Raw genomic sequence first — 20,385 nt, 5'->3', positions numbered from 1 at the left:
AATCATTTTCCGTATCGCTTTTCTTGGCATGAGTTGCAGGGATGCTGGAGCCAATCCCGGCCAACTATGGCTTGCCAGCCAGCCAATCGCAGGGCACGGAGACAGCAGCACCCTGATTAACTTCAAATGACTTCAGGTGGTGGATCGAGGCATACTGTTTCTCAGACCTCTTGCACGCCAGTCAGGTATAACAATAATTATAACATTTATTTTAATGTCTTACGAGTTAGTTGCTTGTTATAATGAACAAGTGTGCGTTTATTTTGATGTCTTACGAGTTACTTACTTGTTATAGTGAACAAGTGTGCCTTTAGTTTGAGCTGAAGATCGCCATGTTGAGCTCCGCTAAGCAAGCATGGGTTAAGGTTAAACCTCAAGCTTAAATTTTAATGTTATTTTGCTAAATTATGTATTTGGCAAGTATTCATAAGAACCGAGCGGTGTTCTTAACGCGGTGGTTATTGTTACGGGATTCCAACTGTCTTTTTTTGTGTGGAAATATCATGCTAATGAGCGATTAGCACGAGGCTAGCGCTAGCCGCGAATGGCTAATCGCTACGCTAGCAGGGAGTCCACGTAGTGCTTCTAACTGTACTTTATTGTGGATGCTAAATGAGCGTTAGTTAAGCTAATGTTCATACTCCTATGATTTTGTTTGTAAAAATACACTTATTTGTCGGTGCGAATGGGCTCAAAGTTTTGGTTAATGATGTTAAATGCAAATGTGATTGATTGACACACATTGTATGGCATGCACTTGTTGTAGTGTATGTACACGATGGAATTAAGGCTATAAATGTTTGTTTAGAAAGCAGACTAAACTCTGTCCCTGTGTGGCTTTTTTAAGTTGACGGACATCTTCCTGGACAGCGGCTTGAGTTCTAAAAGGCCTGGGGCCACCTGGTCTGACTGCACCACGCCGGCCTGGCTCAGTACCTCCGGGACACTAAAGTGAAGTTCAACCTGGACGGCATGGATGGACGGACAGCATGGACGGACGGACGGCATGGACGGACGGACGGCATGGACGGACGGCAGTGACGGACGGCATGGATGGACGGCACTTTTTCTCCCCAGTGGAGTTTTGGACACTTTTTCTCCCCAGTGGAGTTTTGGACACTTTTTCTCCCCAGTGGAGTTTTGGACACTTTTTCTCCCCAGTGGAGTTTTGGACACTTTTTCTCCCCAGTGGAGTTTTGGACACTTTTTCTCCCCAGTGGAGTTTTGGACACTTTTTCTCCCCAGTGGAGTTTTGGACACTTTTTCTCCCCAGTGGAGTTTTGGACACTTTTTCTCCCCGGTGGAGTTTTGGACACTTTTTCTCCCCGGTGGAGTTTTGGACACTTTTTCTCCCCGGTGGAGTTTTGGACACTTTTTTACCCGTGGATTTATGGACACTTTTTTTACCGGTGCAGGTAAGTATTTAGGTCTTTTGAGTTTTGATTTGTGGACACTTTTCTCCCTAGTGGAGTTTTGGACACTTTTTGGACACTTTTCTCCCCAGTGGAGTTTTGGACACTTTTTGGACACTTTTCTCCCCAGTGGAGTTTTGGACACTTTTTGGACACTTTTCTCCCCAGTGGAGTTTTGGACACTTTTTGGACACTTTTCTCCCCGTGGAGTTTTGGACACTTTTTGGACACTTTTCTCCCCAGTGGAGTTTTGGACACTTTTCTCCCCAGTGGAGTTTTGGACACTTTTTGGACACTTTTCTCCCCAGTGGAGTTTTGGACACTTTTTTACCCGTGGAGTTTTGGACACTTTTTTACCCGTGGATTTATGGACACTTTTTTACCCGTGGATTTATGGACACTTTTTTACCGGTGGACTTTTGGACACTTTTTTACCGGTGCAGGTAAGTATTTAGGTCTTTTGAGTTTTGATTTGTGGACACTTTTCTCCCTAGTGGAGTTTTGGACACTTTTTGGACACTTTTCTCCCCAGTGGAGTTTTGGACACTTTTTGGACACTTTTCTCCCCAGTGGAGTTTTGGACACTTTTTGGACACTTTTCTCCCCAGTGGAGTTTTGGACACTTTTCTCCCCAGTGGAGTTTTGGACACTTTTTTACCCGTGGACGTTTGGACACTTTTTTTACCCGTGGAGTTTTGGACACTTTTTGGACACTTTTCTCCCCAGTGGAGTTTTGGACACTTTTTGGACACTTTTCTCCCCAGTGGAGTTTTGGACACTTTTTTACCCGTGGACGTTTGGACACTTTTTTACCCGTGGAGTTTTGGACACTTTTTGGACACTTTTCTCCCCAGTGGAGTTTTGGACACTTTTTGGACACTTTTCTCCCCAGTGGAGTTTTGGACACTTTTTTACCCGTGGACGTTTGGACACTTTTTTTACCCGTGGACTTTTGGACACTTTTTTACCCGTGGATTTATGGACACTTTTTTACCCGTGGATTTATGGACACTTTTTTACCGGTGGACTTTTGGACACTTTTTTACCGGTGCAGGTAAGTATTTAGGTCTTTTGAGTTTTGATTTGTGGACACTTTTCTCCCTAGTGGAGTTTTGGACACTTTTTGGACACTTTTCTCCCCAGTGGAGTTTTGGACACTTTTTGGACACTTTTCTCCCCAGTGGAGTTTTGGACACTTTTTGGACACTTTTCTCCCCAGTGGAGTTTTGGACACTTTTTGGACACTTTTCTCCCCAGTGGAGTTTTGGACACTTTTTGGACACTTTTCTCCCCAGTGGAGTTTTGGACACTTTTTGGACACTTTTTCTCCCCAGTGGAGTTTTGGACACTTTTTCTCCCCAGTGGAGTTTTGGACACTTTTTCTCCCCAGTGGAGTTTTGGACACTTTTTCTCCCCAGTGGAGTTTTGGACACTTTTTTTACCCGTGGATTTATGGACACTTTTTTACCCGTGGATTTATGGACACTTTTTTACCGGTGGACTTTTGGACACTTTTTTACCGGTGCAGGTAAGTATTTAGGTCTTTTGAGTTTTGATTTGTGGACACTTTTCTCCCTAGTGGAGTTTTGGACACTTTTTGGACACTTTTCTCCCCAGTGGAGTTTTGGACACTTTTTGGACACTTTTCTCCCCAGTGGAGTTTTGGACACTTTTTGGACACTTTTCTCCCCAGTGGAGTTTTGGACACTTTTTGGACACTTTTTCTCCCCAGTGGAGTTTTGGACACTTTTTCTCCCCAGTGGAGTTTTGGACACTTTTTCTCCCCAGTGGAGTTTTGGACACTTTTTCTCCCCAGTGGAGTTTTGGACACTTTTTTACCCGTGGATTTATGGACACTTTTTTACCCGTGGATTTATGGACACTTTTTTACCGGTGGACTTTTGGACACTTTTTTACCGGTGCAGGTAAGTATTTGGGTCTTTTGAGTTTTGATTTGTGGACACTTTTCTCCCTAGTGGAGTTTTGGACACTTTTTGGACACTTTTCTCCCCAGTGGAGTTTTGGACACTTTTTGGACACTTTTCTCCCCAGTGGAGTTTTGGACACTTTTTGGACACTTTTCTCCCCAGTGGAGTTTTGGACAATTTTTCTCCCCAGTAGAGTTTTGGACACTTTTTTACCCGTGGATTTATGGACACTTTTTTACCCGTGGATTTATGGACACTTTTTTACCGGTGGACTTTTGGACACTTTTTTACCGGTGCAGGTAAGTATTTAGGTCTTTTGAGTTTTGATTTGTGGACACTTTTCTCCCTAGTGGAGTTTTGGACACTTTTTGGACACTTTTCTCCCCAGTGGAGTTTTGGACACTTTTTGGACACTTTTCTCCCCAGTGGAGTTTTGGACACTTTTTGGACACTTTTCTCCCCAGTGGAGTTTTGGACACTTTTTCTCCCCAGTGGAGTTTTGGACACTTTTTCTCCCCAGTGGAGTTTTGGACACTTTTTCCTCCCCAGTGGAGTTTTGGACACTTTTTCTCCCCAGTGGAGTTTTGGACACTTTTTCTCCCCAGTGGAGTTTTGGACACTTTTTTACCCGTGGATTTATGGACACTTTTTTACCGGTGGACTTTTGGACACTTTTTTTACCGGTGCAGGTAAGTATTTAGGTCTTTTGAGTTTTGATTTGTGGACACTTTTCTCCCTAGTGGAGTTTTGGACACTTTTTGGACACTTTTCTCCCCAGTGGAGTTTTGGACACTTTTTCTCCCTAGTGGAGTTTTGGACACTTTTCTCCCCTGCTGAGTTTTGGGGACGGACGGCAGGGACGGACGGACGGCACGGACGGACGGACGGCACGGACGGCACGGACGGACGGACGGACGGCACGGACGGACGGACGGCACGGACGGACGGACGGCACGGACGGACGGACGGCACGGACGGACGGACGGCACGGACGGCACGGACGGGACGGACGGACGGCACGGACGGGACGCACGGACGGCACGGACGGGACGGACGGCACGGACGGACGGCACGGACCGGACGGCACGGACGGACGGCACGGACGGACGGCACGGACGGACGGACGGCACGGACGGACAGAGGGATCAAGGTGAGTGCAAAATTCAGCACACCTTGCTAAAAAAATTTAATTAATTTATTGGAAAATTTTCAAAGACTTGAACCTTTCTTTCCCCCGTGGACTTTTGGGCATGAACGGATGGCAAAGATGGACGGCAAGGACGGACGGCAGGGACGGACGGCAGGGACAGACGGAGGGATCAAGGTGAGTGCAAAATTCAGCACACCTTGCTAAAAAAATGTAATTAATTTATTGGAAAAATTTCAAAGACTTGAACCTTTTTTTTCCCCCGTGGACTTTTGGGCATGAACGGACGGCAAAGATGGACGGCAAGGACGGACGGCAGGGACGGACGGCAGGGACGGACGGCAGGGACAAACGGCAGGGACGGACGGCAGGGACGGACGGCAGGGACAGACGGAGGGATCAAGGTGAGTGCAAAATTCAACACACTTTGCCAAAAAAAAATATTGGAAAATGTTCAAAGACTTGAACTTTTTTTCTCCTCTGCGGACTTTTGGGCATGGACGGACGGCAGGGACGGACGGCAGGGACAGACAGAGGGATCAAGGTGAGTGCAAAATTCAGCACACTTTGCAAAAAAAATTCCTTAAATTATTGGAAATTTCCAAAAGCTATAACTTTTCCCCCCCTGCGGACTTTTGGGCGTGGACGGACGGCACGGACTGATGGACGACAGGGACAGAGACAACTGCGGTGAGTCGGCCACGCCCGCCGGCCCGTGCCGTCGTCCAATCGCAAGCCGAGCCCATTCCACCCGTGTTTGCTCTCTTTCAGCGTGCTTCACGGGTACGTGTAAACTAGGAGTCTTGAGGCCCTGTCGTTGGTGTTAGTGACTGGCGGCCATCTTACGACAGACACTCTGAATTGGCTCAATTCTTCAAACGTTTTGGTTGGAAGGAGGTAAGTGATCCAAGATGGCGGCGCGGGTGGATGCAGCTGGCTCTTGCTCTCCAGTTTGGTGTTTTGTTTCCTCAGTCTTGTCGTTGTTTGCTAACATCTGCCCGGCAAACTTTTTCTACAGTCGCCAGGATTTGGTCACTGTCGGGAGGAGGTGCCATATATCCATCACAGCAGATTGCCAACGAACCTGCAATGTCATCGAGGACATCTCGAGACCACCAGGATCTTTGTGGATCGTCATAATATCTTAGATGAGGCCATTTTTTAGTATTTACCCTAACAGGATGTGATTCTTATATTTTTAGATGACGTATTTTTGGTCTTTTGCCGGGAAGGCGCACTTTGTGGAGGAGCACCATCAATTTCGTCCTACGCTGCTGTGTATGATGACAATCAAGGCTTTTGATGATTCCATGATGATGATCAAGCCTATGTCTGAACAGCCATCTTGTGGCAGGGAGACTGAATTGACTCAATTCTTCAAACATTTTGGTTTAGAACAAACTTTAATGACCCCCCATTTTCTGTTGCTTTGGGGATATTTTTGCGCCACTTCCTCTTGATTTTGAGGGAATTTATCGCATCGCTCACCAAAAAAGAGGGTTGTTGGAAAAAATACTATAGAAAAGAATTGAAATTCATAAGACAGCTCAACAAGACGCAGAAGAGGTGCTGGCGGCTGTCATGGAGTTCTGTGCGCAGGACGCGGTGCCCATCGTGATCACATCGAGGAACGTCCTCACCATCGGCTGTGCCATCGGCCGTTCCATGAAGGCTAGAACCGCCGCCCCCCCCCCCCCCCCCCCCCCCATTGCGATGGCATTTGGCCGTCCGCCCGCTTAAACGGGTCTTTGCTTTCAGCTGGACGAGAGCGGGAAGTCGGTCTTCACCATTCTGTTGAGGGACGTGGCCGCCGAATTGAGGAAGGTGAAGAACTGCGTCATCTCTTACGGTGAGTAGCCACGATAGTATGGTAAGGCTTTTTTTTCTTTAAAAAACAACATTGTATAGTAAGGCTTTTTTCTTAAAACACGACATAGTATAGTAAGGCTTTTTTTCTCAAAAAAACGACATACTATAGTAAGGCTTTTTTCCCTAAAAAACGACATAGTATAGTAAGGCTTTAAAAAAAAACGACATAGTATAGTAAGGCTTTTTTTCTTTAAAAGACGACATAGTATAGTAAGGCTTTTTTCTCAAAAAAACGACACAGTATAGTAAGGCTTTTTTCGTAAAAAAACGACATAGTATAGTAAGGCTTTAAAAAAAACGACATAGTATAGTAAGGCTTTAAAAAAAACGACATAGTATAGTAAGGCTTTAAAAAAAAGACATAGTATAGTAAGGCTTTAAAAAAAACGACATAGTATAGTAAGGCTTTAAAGAAAAACGACATAGTATAGTAAGGCTTTTTTTAAAAGAACGACAGTATAGTAAGGGTTTTTTCTCAAAAAAACGACATAGTATAGTAAGGCTTTTTTCTCAAAAAAACGACATAGTATAGTAAGGCTTTTTTTCTTAAAAAACAACATAGTATAGTAAGGCTTTTTTCTTAAAAAACGACATAGTATAGTAAGGCTTTTAAAAAACCGACATAGTATAGTAAGGCTTTTAAAAAAAACGACATAGTATAGTAAGGCTTTTTTTCTCAAAAAAACGACATAGTATAGTAAGGCTTTTTTCTCTCAAAAAAACGACATAGTATAGTAAGGCATTTTTTCTTAAAAAACAACATAGTATAGTAAGGCTTTTTTTACTTAAAAAACCTCATAGTATAGTAAGGCTTTTTTTTCTTAAAAAACGACATAGTATAGTAAGGCTTTAAAAAAACGACATAGTATAGTAAGGCTTTTAAAAAAACGACATAGTATAGTAAGGCTTTTAAAAAAAACGACATAGTATAGTAAGGCTTTTTTTCTCAAAAAAACGACATAGTATAGTAAGGCTTTTTTTCTCAAAAAAACGACATAGTATAGTAAGGCTTTTTTCTCTCAAAACGACATAGTATAGTAAGGCATTTTTTCTTAAAAAACAACATAGTATAGTAAGGCTTTTTTTACTTAAAAGACCTCATAGTATAGTAAGGCTTTTTTTTCTTAAAAAACGACATAGTATAGTAAGGCTTTTAAAAAAACGACATAGTATAGTAAGGGTTTTTTCTCAAAAAAACGACATAGTATAGTAAGGCTTTTAAAAAACCGACATAGTATAGTAAGGCTTTAAAAAAAAACGACATAGTATAGTAAGGCTTTTTTTCTCAAAAAAAACGACATAGTATAGTAAGGCTTTTTTCTTAAAAAACGACATAGTATAGTAAGGCTTTTAAAAAAACGACATAGTATAGTAAGGCTTTTAAAAAAAACGACATAGTATAGTAAGGCTTTTTTTCTCAAAAAAACGACATAGTATAGTAAGGCTTTTTTTCTCAAAAAAACGACATAGTATAGTAAGGCTTTTTTCTCTCAAAACGACATAGTATAGTAAGGCATTTTTTCTTAAAAAACAACATAGTATAGTAAGGCTTTTTTTACTTAAAAGACCTCATAGTATAGTAAGGCTTTTTTTTCTTAAAAAACGACATAGTATAGTAAGGCTTTAAAAAAACGACATAGTATAGTAAGGCTTTAAAAAAAACGACATAGTATAGTAAGGCTTTAAAAAAACGACATAGTATAGTAAGGCATTTTTTCTTAAAAAACCTCATAGTATAGTAAGGCTTTTTTTCTCAAAAAAACGACATAGTATAGTAAGGCTTTTTTCTCTCAAAACGACATAGTATAGTAAGGCATTTTTTCTTAAAAAACAACATAGTATAGTAAGGCTTTTTTTACTTAAAAGACCTCATAGTATAGTAAGGCTTTTTTTTCTTAAAAAACGACATAGTATAGTAAGGCTTTTAAAAAAACGACATAGTATAGTAAGGGTTTTTTCTCAAAAAAACGACATAGTATAGTAAGGCTTTTAAAAAACCGACATAGTATAGTAAGGCTTTTAAAAAAAACGACATAGTATAGTAAGGCTTTTTTTCTCGAAAAAACGACATAGTATAGTAAGGCTTTTTTCTTAAAAAACGACATAGTATAGTAAGGCTTTTAAAAAACCGACATAGTATAGTAAGGCTTTTAAAAAAAACGACATAGTATAGTAAGGCTTTTTTTCTCAAAAAAACGACATAGTATAGTAAGGCTTTTTTCTCTCAAAAAAACGACATAGTATAGTAAGGCATTTTTTCTTAAAAAACAACATAGTATAGTAAGGCTTTTTTTACTTAAAAAACCTCATAGTATAGTAAGGCTTTTTTTTTCTTAAAAAACGACATAGTATAGTAAGGCTTTAAAAAAACGACATAGTATAGTAAGGCTTTTAAAAAACCGACATAGTATAGTAAGGCTTTTAAAAAAAACGACATAGTATAGTAAGGCTTTTTTAAAAAAAAAAAACGACATAGTATAGTAAGGCTTTTTTCTCTCAAAACGACATAGTATAGTAAGGCTTTTTTCTCTCAAAACGACATAGTATAGTAAGGCATTTTTTCTTAAAAAACAACATAGTATAGTAAGGCTTTTTTTACTTAAAAAACCTCATAGTATAGTAAGGCTTTTTTTTTCTTAAAAAACGACATAGTATAGTAAGGCTTTAAAAAAACGACATAGTATAGTAAGGCTTTTAAAAAAACGACATGGTATAGTAAGGCTTTTTTTAAAAGAACGACAGTATAGTAAGGGTTTTTTCTCAAAAAAACGACATAGTATAGTAAGGCTTTTTTCTCAAAAAAACGACATAGTATAGTAAGGCTTTTTTTTCTTAAAAAACAACATAGTATAGTAAGGCTTTTTTCTTAAAAAACGACATAGTATAGTAAGGCTTTTAAAAAACCGACATAGTATAGTAAGGCTTTTAAAAAAAACGACATAGTATAGTAAGGCTTTTTTTCCTCAAAAAAACGACATAGTATAGTAAGGCTTTAAAAAAAAGACATAGTATAGTAAGGCTTTAAAAAAAACGACATAGTATAGTAAGGCTTTTAAAAAAACGACATGGTATAGTAAGGCTTTTTTTAAAAGAACGACAGTATAGTAAGGGTTTTTTCTCAAAAAAACGACATAGTATAGTAAGGCTTTTTTTCTTAAAAAACAACATAGTATCGTAAGGCTTTTTTCTTAAAAAACGACATAGTATAGTAAGGCTTTAAAAAAACGACATAGTATAGTAAGGCTTTTAAAAAACCGACATAGTATAGTAAGGCTTTTAAAAAAAACGACATAGTATAGTAAGGCTTTTTTTCTCAAAAAAACGACATAGTATAGTAAGGCTTTTTTCTTAAAAAACGACATAGTATAGTAAGGCTTTTTTTCTTAAAAAACAACATAGTATCGTAAGGCTTTTTTCTTAAAAAACGACATAGTATAGTAAGGCTTTAAAAAAACGACATAGTATAGTAAGGCTTTTAAAAAACCGACATAGTATAGTAAGGCTTTTAAAAAAAACGACATAGTATAGTAAGGCTTTTTTTCTCAAAAAAACGACATAGTATAGTAAGGCTTTTTTCTCTCAAAACGACATAGTATAGTAAGGCATTTTTTCTTAAAAAACAACATAGTATAGTAAGGCTTTAAAAAAACGACATAGTATAGTAAGGCTTTTTTTAAAAGAACGACAGTATAGTAAGGCTTTTTTCTTAAAAAACGACATAGTATAGTAAGGCTTTTAAAAAACCGACATAGTATAGTAAGGCTTTTAAAAAAAACGACATAGTATAGTAAGGCTTTTTTTCCTCAAAAAAACGACATAGTATAGTAAGGCTTTAAAAAAAAGACATAGTATAGTAAGGCTTTAAAAAAAACGACATAGTATAGTAAGGCTTTTAAAAAAACGACATGGTATAGTAAGGCTTTTTTTAAAAGAACGACAGTATAGTAAGGGTTTTTTCTCAAAAAAACGACATAGTATAGTAAGGCTTTTTTCTCAAAAAAACGACATAGTATAGTAAGGCTTTTTTTCTTAAAAAACAACATAGTATAGTAAGGCTTTTTTCTTAAAAAACGACATAGTATAGTAAGGCTTTAAAAAAACGACATAGTATAGTAAGGCTTTTAAAAAACCGACATAGTATAGTAAGGCTTTTAAAAATAACGACATAGTATAGTAAGGCTTTTTTTCTCAAAAAAACGACATAGTATAGTAAGGCTTTTTTCTCTCAAAACGACATAGTATAGTAAGGCATTTTTTCTTAAAAAACAACATAGTATAGTAAGGCTTTAAAAAAACGACATAGTATAGTAAGGCTTTTAAAAAAACGACATAGTATAGTAAGGCTTTTTTTAAAAGAACGACAGTATAGTAAGGTTTTTTTCTCAAAAAAACGACATAGTATAGTAAGGCATTTTTTCTTAAAAAACAACATAGTATAGTAAGGCTTTTTTTACTTAAAAAACCTCATAATATAGTAAGGCTTTTTTCTTAAAAAACGACATAGTATAGTAAGGCTTTTAAAAAACCGACATAGTATAGTAAGGCTTTTAAAAAAACGACATAGTATAGTAAGGCTTTTTTTCTCAAAAAAACGACATAGTATAGTAAGGCTTTTTTCTCTCAAAACGACATAGTATAGTAAGGCATTTTTTCTTAAAAAACAACATAGTATAGTAAGGCTTTTTTTACTTAAAAAACCTCATAGTATAGTAAGGCTTTTTTTTCTTAAAAAACGACATAGTATAGTAAGGCTTTAAAAAAACGACATAGTATAGTAAGGCTTTTAAAAAAACGACATGGTATAGTAAGGCTTTTTTTAAAAGAACGACAGTACAGTAAGGGTTTTTTCTCAAAAAAACGACATAGTATAGTAAGGCTTTTTTCTCAAAAAAACGACATAGTATAGTAAGGCTTTTTTTTCTTAAAAAACAACATAGTATAGTAAGGCTTTTTTCTTAAAAAACGACATAGTATAGTAAGGCTTTTAAAAAACCGACATAGTATAGTAAGGCTTTTAAAAAAAACGACATAGTATAGTAAGGCTTTTTTTCCTCAAAAAAACGACATAGTATAGTAAGGCTTTTTTTCTCAAAAAAACGACATAGTATAGTAAGGCTTTTTTCTCTCAAAAAAACGACATAGTATAGTAAGGCATTTTTTCTTTAAAAAACAACATAGTATAGTAATGCTTTTTTTACTTAAAAAACCTCATAGTATAGTAAGGCTTTTTTTTTCTTAAAAAACGACATAGTATAGTAAGGCTTTAAAAAAAACGACATAGTATAGTAAGGCTTTTAAAAAACCGACATAGTATAGTAAGGCTTTTAAAAAAAAACGACATAGTATAGTAAGGCTTTTTTTCTCAAAAAAACGACATAGTATAGTAAGGCTTTTTTCTCTCAAAACGACATCGTATAGTAAGGCATTTTTTCTTAAAAAACAACATAGTATAGTAAGGCTTTTTTTACTTAAAAAACCTCATAGTATAGTAAGGCTTTTTTTTTCTTAAAAAACGACATAGTATAGTAAGGCTTTAAAAAAAACGACATAGTATAGTAGGCTTTAAAAAAAACGACATAGTATAGTAAGGCTTTAAAAAAAAGACATAGTATAGTAAGGCTTTAAAAAAAACGACATAGTATAGTAAGGCTTTTAAAAAAACGACATGGTATAGTAAGGCTTTTTTTAAAAGAACGACAGTATAGTAAGGCTTTTTTCTCAAAAAAACGACATAGTATAGTAAGGCTTTTTTTCTTAAAAAAACAACATAGTATAGTAAGGCTTTTTTCTTAAAAAACGACATAGTATAGTTAGGCTTTAAAAAAACGACATAGTATAGTAAGGCTTTTAAAAAACCGACATAGTATAGTAAGGCTTTTAAAAAAAACGACATAGTATAGTAAGGCATTTTTTCTTAAAAAACAACATAGTATAGTAAGGCTTTTTTTACTTAAAAGACCTCATAGTATAGTAAGGCTTTTTTTTCTTAAAAAACGACATAGTATAGTAAGGCTTTAAAAAAACGACATAGTATAGTAAGGCTTTTAAAAAAACGACATAGTATAGTAAGGCTTTTTTTAAAAGAACGACAGTATAGTAAGGGTTTTTTCTCAAAAAAACGACATAGTATAGTAAGGCATTTTTTCTTAAAAAACAACATAGTATAGTAAGGCTTTTTTTACTTAAAAAACCTCATAGTATAGTAAGGCTTTTTTCTTAAAAAACGACATAGTATAGTAAGGCTTTTAAAAAACCGACATAGTATAGTAAGGCTTTTAAAAAAACGACATAGTATAGTAAGGCTTTTTTTTCTCAAAAAAACGACATAGTATAGTAAGGCTTTTTTCTCTCAAAACGACATAGTATAGTAAGGCATTTTTTCTTAAAAAACAACATAGTATAGTAAGGCTTTTTTTACTTAAAAAACCTCATAGTATAGTAAGGCTTTTTTTTCTTAAAAAACGACATAGTATAGTAAGGCTTTAAAAAAACGACATAGTATAGTAAGGCTTTTAAAAAAACGACATGGTATAGTAAGGCTTTTTTTAAAAGAACGACAGTATAGTAAGGGTTTTTTCTCAAAAAAACGACATAGTATAGTAAGGCTTTTTTCTCAAAAAAACGACATAGTATAGTAAGGCTTTTTTTCTTAAAAAACAACATAGTATAGTAAGGCTTTTTACTTAAAAAACGACATAGTATAGTAAGGCTTTTAAAAAACCGACATAGTATAGTAAGGCTTTTAAAAAAAACGACATAGTATAGTAAGGCTTTTTTTCCTCAAAAAAACGACATAGTATAGTAAGGCTTTTTTTCTCAAAAAAATGACATAGTATAGTAAGGCTTTTTTCTCTCAAAAAAACGACATAGTATAGTAAGGCATTTTTTCTTAAAAAAACAACATAGTATAGTAATGCTTTTTTTACTTAAAAAAACCTCATAGTATAGTAAGGCTTTTTTTACTTAGAAAACCTCATAGTATAGTAAGGCTTTTTTTCTCAAAAAAACGACATAGTATAGTAAGGCTTTTTTCTCTCAAAAAAACGACATAGTATAGTAAGGCATTTTTTCTTAAAAAACAACATAGTATAGTAAGGCTTTTTTTTCTTAAAAAACGACATAGTATAGTAAGGCTTTAAAAAAACGACATAGTATAGTAAGGCTTTAAAAAAACGACATAGTATAGTAAGGCTTTTTTTCTTAAAAAACGACATAGTATAGTAAGGCTTTTTTTTAATAAAATAGGACATTGTATAGTAAGGCTTTTTTCTCTCAAAAAATTACATAGTATAGTAAGGCTTTTTTCGTAAAAAACGACATAGTATAGTAAGGCTTTAAAAAATTAACATAGTATAGTAAGGCTTTTTCCCCCTAAAAACGACATAGTATAGTAAGGCTTTTTTTAAAAAAAAGAACGACAGTATAGTAAGGCTTTAAAAAAAAAACGACACAGTATAGTAAGGCTTTTTTTTCTTAAAAAACGACATAGTATAGTAAGGCTTTAAAAAAACGACATAGTATAGTAAGGCTTTTAAAAAAACGACATAGTATAGTAAGGCTTTTTTTAAAAGAACGACAGTATAGTAAGGGTTTTTTCTCAAAAAAACGACATAGTATAGTAAGGCTTTTTTCTCAAAAAAAACGACATAGTATAGTAAGGCTTTTTTTCTTAAAAAACAACATAGTATAGTAAGGCTTTTTTCTTAAAAAAACGACATAGTATAGTAAGGCTTTTAAAAAACCGACATAGTATAGTAAGGCTTTTAAAAAAAACGACATAGTATAGTAAGGCTTTTTTTCTTAAAAAACAACATAGTATAGTAAGGCTTTTTTCTTAAAAAAACGACATAGTATAGTAAGGCTTTTAAAAAACCGACATAGTATAGTAAGGCTTTTAAAAAAAACGACATAGTATAGTAAGGCTTTTTTTCTCAAAAAAACGACATAGTATAGTAAGGCTTTTTTTCTAAAAAAAACGACATAGTATAGTAAGGCATTTTTTCTTAAAAAACAACATAGTATAGTAAGGCTTTTTTTACTTAAAAAACCTCATAGTATAGTAAGGCTTTTTTTTCTTAAAAAACGACATAGTATAGTAAGGCTTTAAAAAAACGACATAGTATAGTAAGGCTTTTAAAAAAACGACATAGTATAGTAAGGCTTTTTTTAAAAGAACGACAGTATAGTAAGGGTTTTTTCTCAAAAAAACGACATAGTATAGTAAGGCTTTTTTCTCAAAAAAAACGACATAGTATAGTAAGGCTTTTTTTCTTAAAAAACAACATAGTATAGTAAGGCTTTTTTCTTAAAAAAACGACATAGTATAGTAAGGCTTTTAAAAAACCGACATAGTATAGTAAGGCTTTTAAAAAAAACGACATAGTATAGTAAGGCTTTTTTTCTTAAAAAACAACATAGTATAGTAAGGCTTTTTTCTTAAAAAAACGACATAGTATAGTAAGGCTTTTAAAAAACCGACATAGTATAGTAAGGCTTTTAAAAAAAACGACATAGTATAGTAAGGCTTTTTTTCTCAAAAAAACGACATAGTATAGTAAGGCTTTTTTTCTCAAAAAAACGACATAGTATAGTAAGGCATTTTTTCTTAAAAAACAACATAGTATAGTAAGGCTTTTTTTACTTAAAAAACCTCATAGTATAGTAAGGCTTTTTTTTCTTAAAAAACGACATAGTATAGTAAGGCTTTAAAAAAACGACATAGTATAGTAAGGCTTTAAAAAAACGACATTGTATAGTAAGGCTTTTTTCTCCCAAAAAATTACATAGTATAGTAAGGCTTTTTTCGTAAAAAACGACATAGTATAGTAAGGCTTTTTTTCATAAAAAACGACATAGTATAGTAAGGCTTTTTTTTTAAAAGAACGACAGTATAGTAAGGCTTTAAAAAAAAAACGACACAGTATAGTAAGGCTTTTTTTCCTTAAAAACGACATAGTATAGTAAGGCTTTTTTTCTTAAAAAACGACATAGTATAGTAAGGCTTTTTTTAATAAAATAGGACATTGTATAGTAAGGCTTTTTCCCCCTAAAAACGACATAGTATAGTAAGGCTTTTTTTCCCTAAAAAAACGACATAGTATAGTAAGGCTTTTTTCTCAAAAAAACGACATAGTATAGTAAGGCTTTTTTCTCAAAAAACGACATAGTATAGTAAGGCTTTTTTTCTTAAAAAACAACATAGCATAGTAAGGCTTTTTTCTTAAAAAAACGACATAGTATAGTAAGGCTTTTTTTCTCAAAAAAACGACATAGTATAGTAAGGCTTTTTTCTCAAAAAAACGACATAGTATAGTAAGGCATTTTTTCTTAAAAAACAACATAGTATAGTAAGGCATTTTTTCTTAAAAAACAACATAGTATAGTAAGGCTTTTTTTACTTAAAAAACCTCATAGTATAGTAAGGCTTTTTTCTTAAAAAACGACAGTATAGTAAGGCTTTAAAAAAACGACATAGTATAGTAAGGCTTTTTTTCTTAAAAAACGACATAGTATAGTAAGGCTTTTAAAAAAAAAAAGAACGACAGTATAGTAAGGCTTTAAAAAAAAAACGACACAGTATAGTAAGGCTTTTTTTTTCTTAAAAACGACATAGTATAGTAAGGCTTTTAAAAAAAAAAAGAACAACAGTATAGTAAGGCTTTAAAAAAAAAACGACACAGTATAGTAAGGCTTTTTTTCCTTAAAAACGACATAGTATAGTAAGGCTTTTTTTTATAAAATAGGACATTGTATAGTAAGGCTTTTTTTCTTAAAAAACGACATAGTATAGTAAGGCTTTTTTAAAAAAAAAAAAAGAACGACAGTATAGTAAGGCTTTTTTAAAAAAAAGAATGACATAGTATAGTAAGGCTTTTTTTTTCTTAAAAACAACATAGTATAGTAAGGCTTTTTTTTCCCTTAAAAAAACAACATAGTATAGTAAGGCTTTTTTTTCCCTTAAAAAAACGACGTAGTATGGTAAGGCTTTTTTAAATAAAATACGACGTAAGGCTGTTTTTAATAAAATACGACATAGTATAGTAAGGATTTTTTTCTTAAAAAAACAGTATCATAAAGCTTTTTTTCCTAAAAAAAACGACCATGTATAGTAAGGCTTTTTTTCCTTAAAAATGACCAAGTGTAAAGATGCTGAAATGGCTTACTAACATGTCCCACTGTTTTTTTTAGGTGAGAAGATGGATCGACATGGGCCTTGATCACACGACCCTTCGCAAGGTGAGCAGATGCCCAACCGCTTGAGCTAAGGTAACCCTACTCATCTCCCTACTCTTTTGTGGACTTGCTTAATAATTTGTCTCACCTTTATTTAAGTGAGAAGATGGACAGACATGGGACTTGATCACATGACGCTTAGCATGGTGAGCTGACGACCCTAGTGAGGATAAAGCGGTTCAGAAAATGAGATGATATAATAAGGAAAATAGAGTATTTTTGTATTATTTGAATGATTAATTCATAACTAGACATTTTAATCATAAAACCGTTGACATTTACAAATGTTTATTTTAATATAAAAGTCCCGGATTGCTTTATTTTGCTCAGAATTGACTTCATAGATTTTGCCAAATTTTATTGACAGTTTCAAATTGTCCAATCAAAGGGAACATATTCTCAATATGGCCAAAAGAGAGAAAACAAATTCCCGTCTTTTTTTCCGCCAAGTAGACGATGCTGATGTCCTTGAGGGAGTTCAGAGTAACATTTGCGCTTGTCTTCACCTTAAAGTACACGTAAATGAATAACCCTAAAAATATTTATTCATCTCATTTTCTAAATGCTCATAAAACAAATACAGCTTGTATTATTTGAGTAAAATAACCTTACTATACTTAGTCGTTTTTAAAGGAAAAAAAGCCTTACAATACATGGTCGTTTTTTAAGAAAAAAAGCCTTTCTATACTATGTTGTTTTTTAAGAAAAAAAGCCTTACTTTTCTGTCGTTTTTAAGAAAAAAAAAACCTTACTATATACTATGTCGTTTTTTTAAAGAAAAAAAGCCTTACTATACTGTCGTTTTTAAGATAAAAAGCCTTACTATACTATGTAATTTTTTAAGGGAAAAAAAGCCTTACTATACTTAGTAAGGCTTTTTTCCCCATTTAAAATGACTATGTATACTATGTCGTTTTTTAAGAAAAAAAGCCTTACTATACTATGTCGTTTTTTAAGAAAAAAGCCTTACTATACTATGTAATTTTTTAAGGGAAAAAAAGCCTTACTATACTTAGTCATTTTAAATGGGGAAAAAAGCCTTACTATATATACTATGTCGTTTTTTTAAAGAAAAAAGCCTTACTATACTATGTCGTTTTTAAGATAAAAAGCCTTACTATACTATGTAATTTTTTAAGAAAAAAAGCCTTACTATACTTAGTCATTTTAAATGGGGAAAAAAGCCTTACTATATATACTATGTCGTTTTTTTAAAGAAAAAAGCCTTACTATACTATGTCGTTTTTAAGATAAAAAGCCTTACTATACTATGTAATTTTTTAAGAAAAAAAGCCTTACTATACTTAGTCATTTTAAATGGGGAAAAAAGCCTTACTATGTATACTATGTCGTTTTTTAAAGAAAAAAAGCCTTACTATACTATGTCGTTTTTTAAGAAAAAAACCTTACTATACTATGTAATTTTTTAAGGGAAAAAAAGCCTTACTATACTTAGTCATTTTAAATGGGGAAAAAAGCCTTACTATATATACTATGTCGTTTTTTAAAGAAAAAAAAAAGCCTCACTATACTTAGTCTTTTTTTTTAAGAACAAAAGTCTTACTATATATACTTAGTCATTTTTTAAGAAACCAGGACCACGCCGTAGTCGCCGTTGGGCGGGAGGCAGCTGTCGTGCCCCTGAAATGGCCTTTGTGTCATTTCATTTCAAAGCCTTACTACATAAATGGTTGTTTTTATTTCAGGAAAAGTCTTAGTCCTTTTTTAAATAGAAAATTGTTCATTTATTTTCTATATATTGCCCATCCTTGCTTGCAGGTAAAGTGAGGACACTTGTGGTGTAGTGGTTCGTTTGCCTGACTGCCATGTGGGAAAGTGCGGTTCGAATCCTGGTGTGGTGTCATTTTCCCTTAAATAGAAGCAACCGTGTGTACTCAAGGCTTTCCAAAAATGACAAGGTAAGGTGTGGCCACTTCGTGGTGTAGAGGTTTGTTCACCTGACTGCCATGCAGGCAGCCTGGGTTCGAATCCCGGTCAGGAAACATTTTCCCTTAGTTATTTCTATATATTTGTAGTCAAGAACTTCCAATAATGACAAAGTAAAGTGTGGCCAATCTGTGGCCTAGAGGTTCGTTCACCTGACTGCCGTGCGGGCAGCCTGGGTTCGAATCCCGCTGTCGTTTGACTGATCATTACACAATGTAGTTCCGTAAATGGATGATCCTTTTTTCATTAAAATAAAGACTTAGTCATTTTTTTCAGCAAAACAATTATGTTCCGGTCAGCCTTCGGCTGACCGGAAGACCGTTGGGAGGGGGGGGTTCCTGGTGGTGTTCGACAGTCGGCCTTCGGCCGACTGCCGACACCATACAGTCGTTGACTGGCGACACTGGGACGTGAACCCTCGACACCCACGTCGCAGGCAGGTGACTAACCCACTACACCACGAGGCGGCCCGCCTATACATGGTCGTTGGGTGCTTTTATTTAAGGAAAGATGACTTAGTCTTTTTTAATGGCAAAATGGTTCATCCACCAGTAAGTCAGCGGCCACCGGGATTTGAACCCTGCCTGCCCACACGGTAGTCAGGTGTGTTAACCTCTACACCATGAAGTGGCCACACTTAACTTTGTCATTATTGGAAGGTCTTGACTACAAATATATAGAAATAACTAAGGGAAAATGTTTCCCGACTGGGATTCGAACCCACGCTGCCCACACGACAGTCAGGTGAACGAACCTCTAGACCACGAATTGGCCACACTTAACTTTGTCATTATTGGAAAGTCTTGACTACACATATATAGAACTAATTAAGGGAAAATGTTTCCTGACCGGGATTCAAACCACACCTGCCCACATGGACACCTAACCTCTTGAGCTAAGGATTTTTAAGTTTTTTAAAATATCCCACTGTTTTTTTAGGTGAGAAGATGGACGGACATGGACCTCGATCCGACTACCTTTTCCATGGTGAGTGGACGCCTAACCTCTTGAGCTAAGGAAACTACCCACCTTCCTATTTTAGTGTGATTGGTTTAACGATTTGTCCCACTATTTTTTTAGGTGAGAAGATGTTTGGACAACGTCCTCGATTACACAACCCTTTGCATGGTGAGTGGACGCCTAACCCCCTGAGCTAAGGAAACTACCCACCTCCCTACTCTTCCCCGAAGCGGCCTACTATTTTGGAGAACATGGATGGAAGGAATGAAGATCTACTTATACAGAAAACTAAATTTCTTGGTGACTGGACATCTACCCAAATAAACAAGGTAAGTAAGCAGCACCTCTACATCCCCCATTTTTAAAACCTTAACTGATTTTGAGAGTTTCCAGCAAGACAAAAAAATGACTGACACTCACCAAATTGTCCAAAACAAGCTTTCTTTCCCCCTTTAATTCCTCCATTGACTTACAGTCTTGTTTTTTTTAGCATAAATCACAGTTTTAACATCAGCAAAAAAATAAAATACACAAATTATCAACTATATAAAAATGCTTTAAAAAAACAGTACTTTTCAATCTCATTGCTAAAAGTACCATTTGAACAGCAAACTTTACATGGAAACAGCGCAGACAAACTTAAACAAAACAGCGTTTTTCTCTTAAATAGACGGGCGAAAAATAATTTCTCATGCGCATATTAAATAAATCAAACAAAAATATGATATATTTCTCTGTATAGTTCTCTTTAAAATGTTCAAGTCAAAGACTTAAGAAAAAAATAACAACTACAATGCTTCCATCAGCTGCCATTTTAGCATGGCTAACATTGTAGCTCGGCGACATCTTTTTTGGCACGGAAAAAGACGATCGTGACGGCAGTAGCATT

At 35.1% G+C, this 20,385-nt stretch overlaps 2 protein-coding genes and 1 long non-coding RNA gene across 19 annotated transcripts in view; 2 read left to right on the top strand and 1 right to left on the bottom strand.

Moving 5' to 3' along the window:
- Window positions 1-43: 43 nt before the first annotated feature.
- LOC144091698 (uncharacterized) lies at window positions 44-4,345 on the top strand. The gene is made up of 3 exons (XR_013305822.1): window positions 44-185; window positions 848-2,078; window positions 2,182-4,345. It is a non-coding gene; the product is annotated as an uncharacterized LOC144091698 (long non-coding RNA).
- A 24-nt stretch (window positions 4,346-4,369) lies between these two features.
- LOC144091696 (uncharacterized) overlaps window positions 4,370-20,385 on the top strand; it is a 16,960-nt gene continuing 944 nt past the window's right edge. Inside the window, exons 1-12 of one of the 17 annotated variants that reach the window (XR_013305815.1) lie at window positions 4,370-4,490; window positions 4,556-4,664; window positions 4,783-4,891; window positions 5,012-5,031; window positions 5,096-5,177; window positions 5,259-5,384; window positions 5,506-6,158; window positions 6,246-6,336; window positions 16,545-16,622; window positions 16,689-16,735; window positions 19,476-19,664; window positions 19,727-19,825. Coding sequence is in view for 10 of the 17 variants with exons in the window: in XM_077624251.1 (XP_077480377.1) it covers window positions 4,599-4,664; window positions 4,756-4,891; window positions 4,974-5,031; window positions 5,119-5,177; window positions 5,259-5,314 (375 nt within the window). In the remaining 7 variants the exon portion in view is untranslated. Of the gene's footprint in view, window positions 4,492-4,555; window positions 4,666-4,755; window positions 4,892-4,973; window positions 5,033-5,095; window positions 5,178-5,258; window positions 5,385-5,505; window positions 6,159-6,245; window positions 6,337-16,544; window positions 16,623-16,688; window positions 16,736-19,475; window positions 19,665-19,726; window positions 19,826-20,385 lie in introns of those variants that run through there. The other 16 variants (XR_013305820.1, XR_013305817.1, XR_013305816.1 and 13 more) reach the window with 16 other exon arrangements.
- The window catches only part of fam49bb (family with sequence similarity 49 member Bb), a 17,039-nt gene continuing 16,574 nt past the window's right edge, over window positions 19,921-20,385 (bottom strand). Inside the window, exon 12 of the mRNA XM_077624250.1 lies at window positions 19,921-20,385. This exon is cut by the window's right edge and continues 193 nt beyond it. The gene's annotated coding sequence lies outside the window, so the exon portion shown is untranslated.

Source organism: Stigmatopora argus, chromosome 17 (genome assembly GCF_051989625.1).
Source record: "Stigmatopora argus isolate UIUO_Sarg chromosome 17, RoL_Sarg_1.0, whole genome shotgun sequence".
In the NCBI taxonomy this organism is placed as follows: Eukaryota; Metazoa; Chordata; class Actinopteri; order Syngnathiformes; family Syngnathidae; genus Stigmatopora; species Stigmatopora argus.
This window is presented reverse-complemented; position numbering and strand designations above follow the sequence as displayed.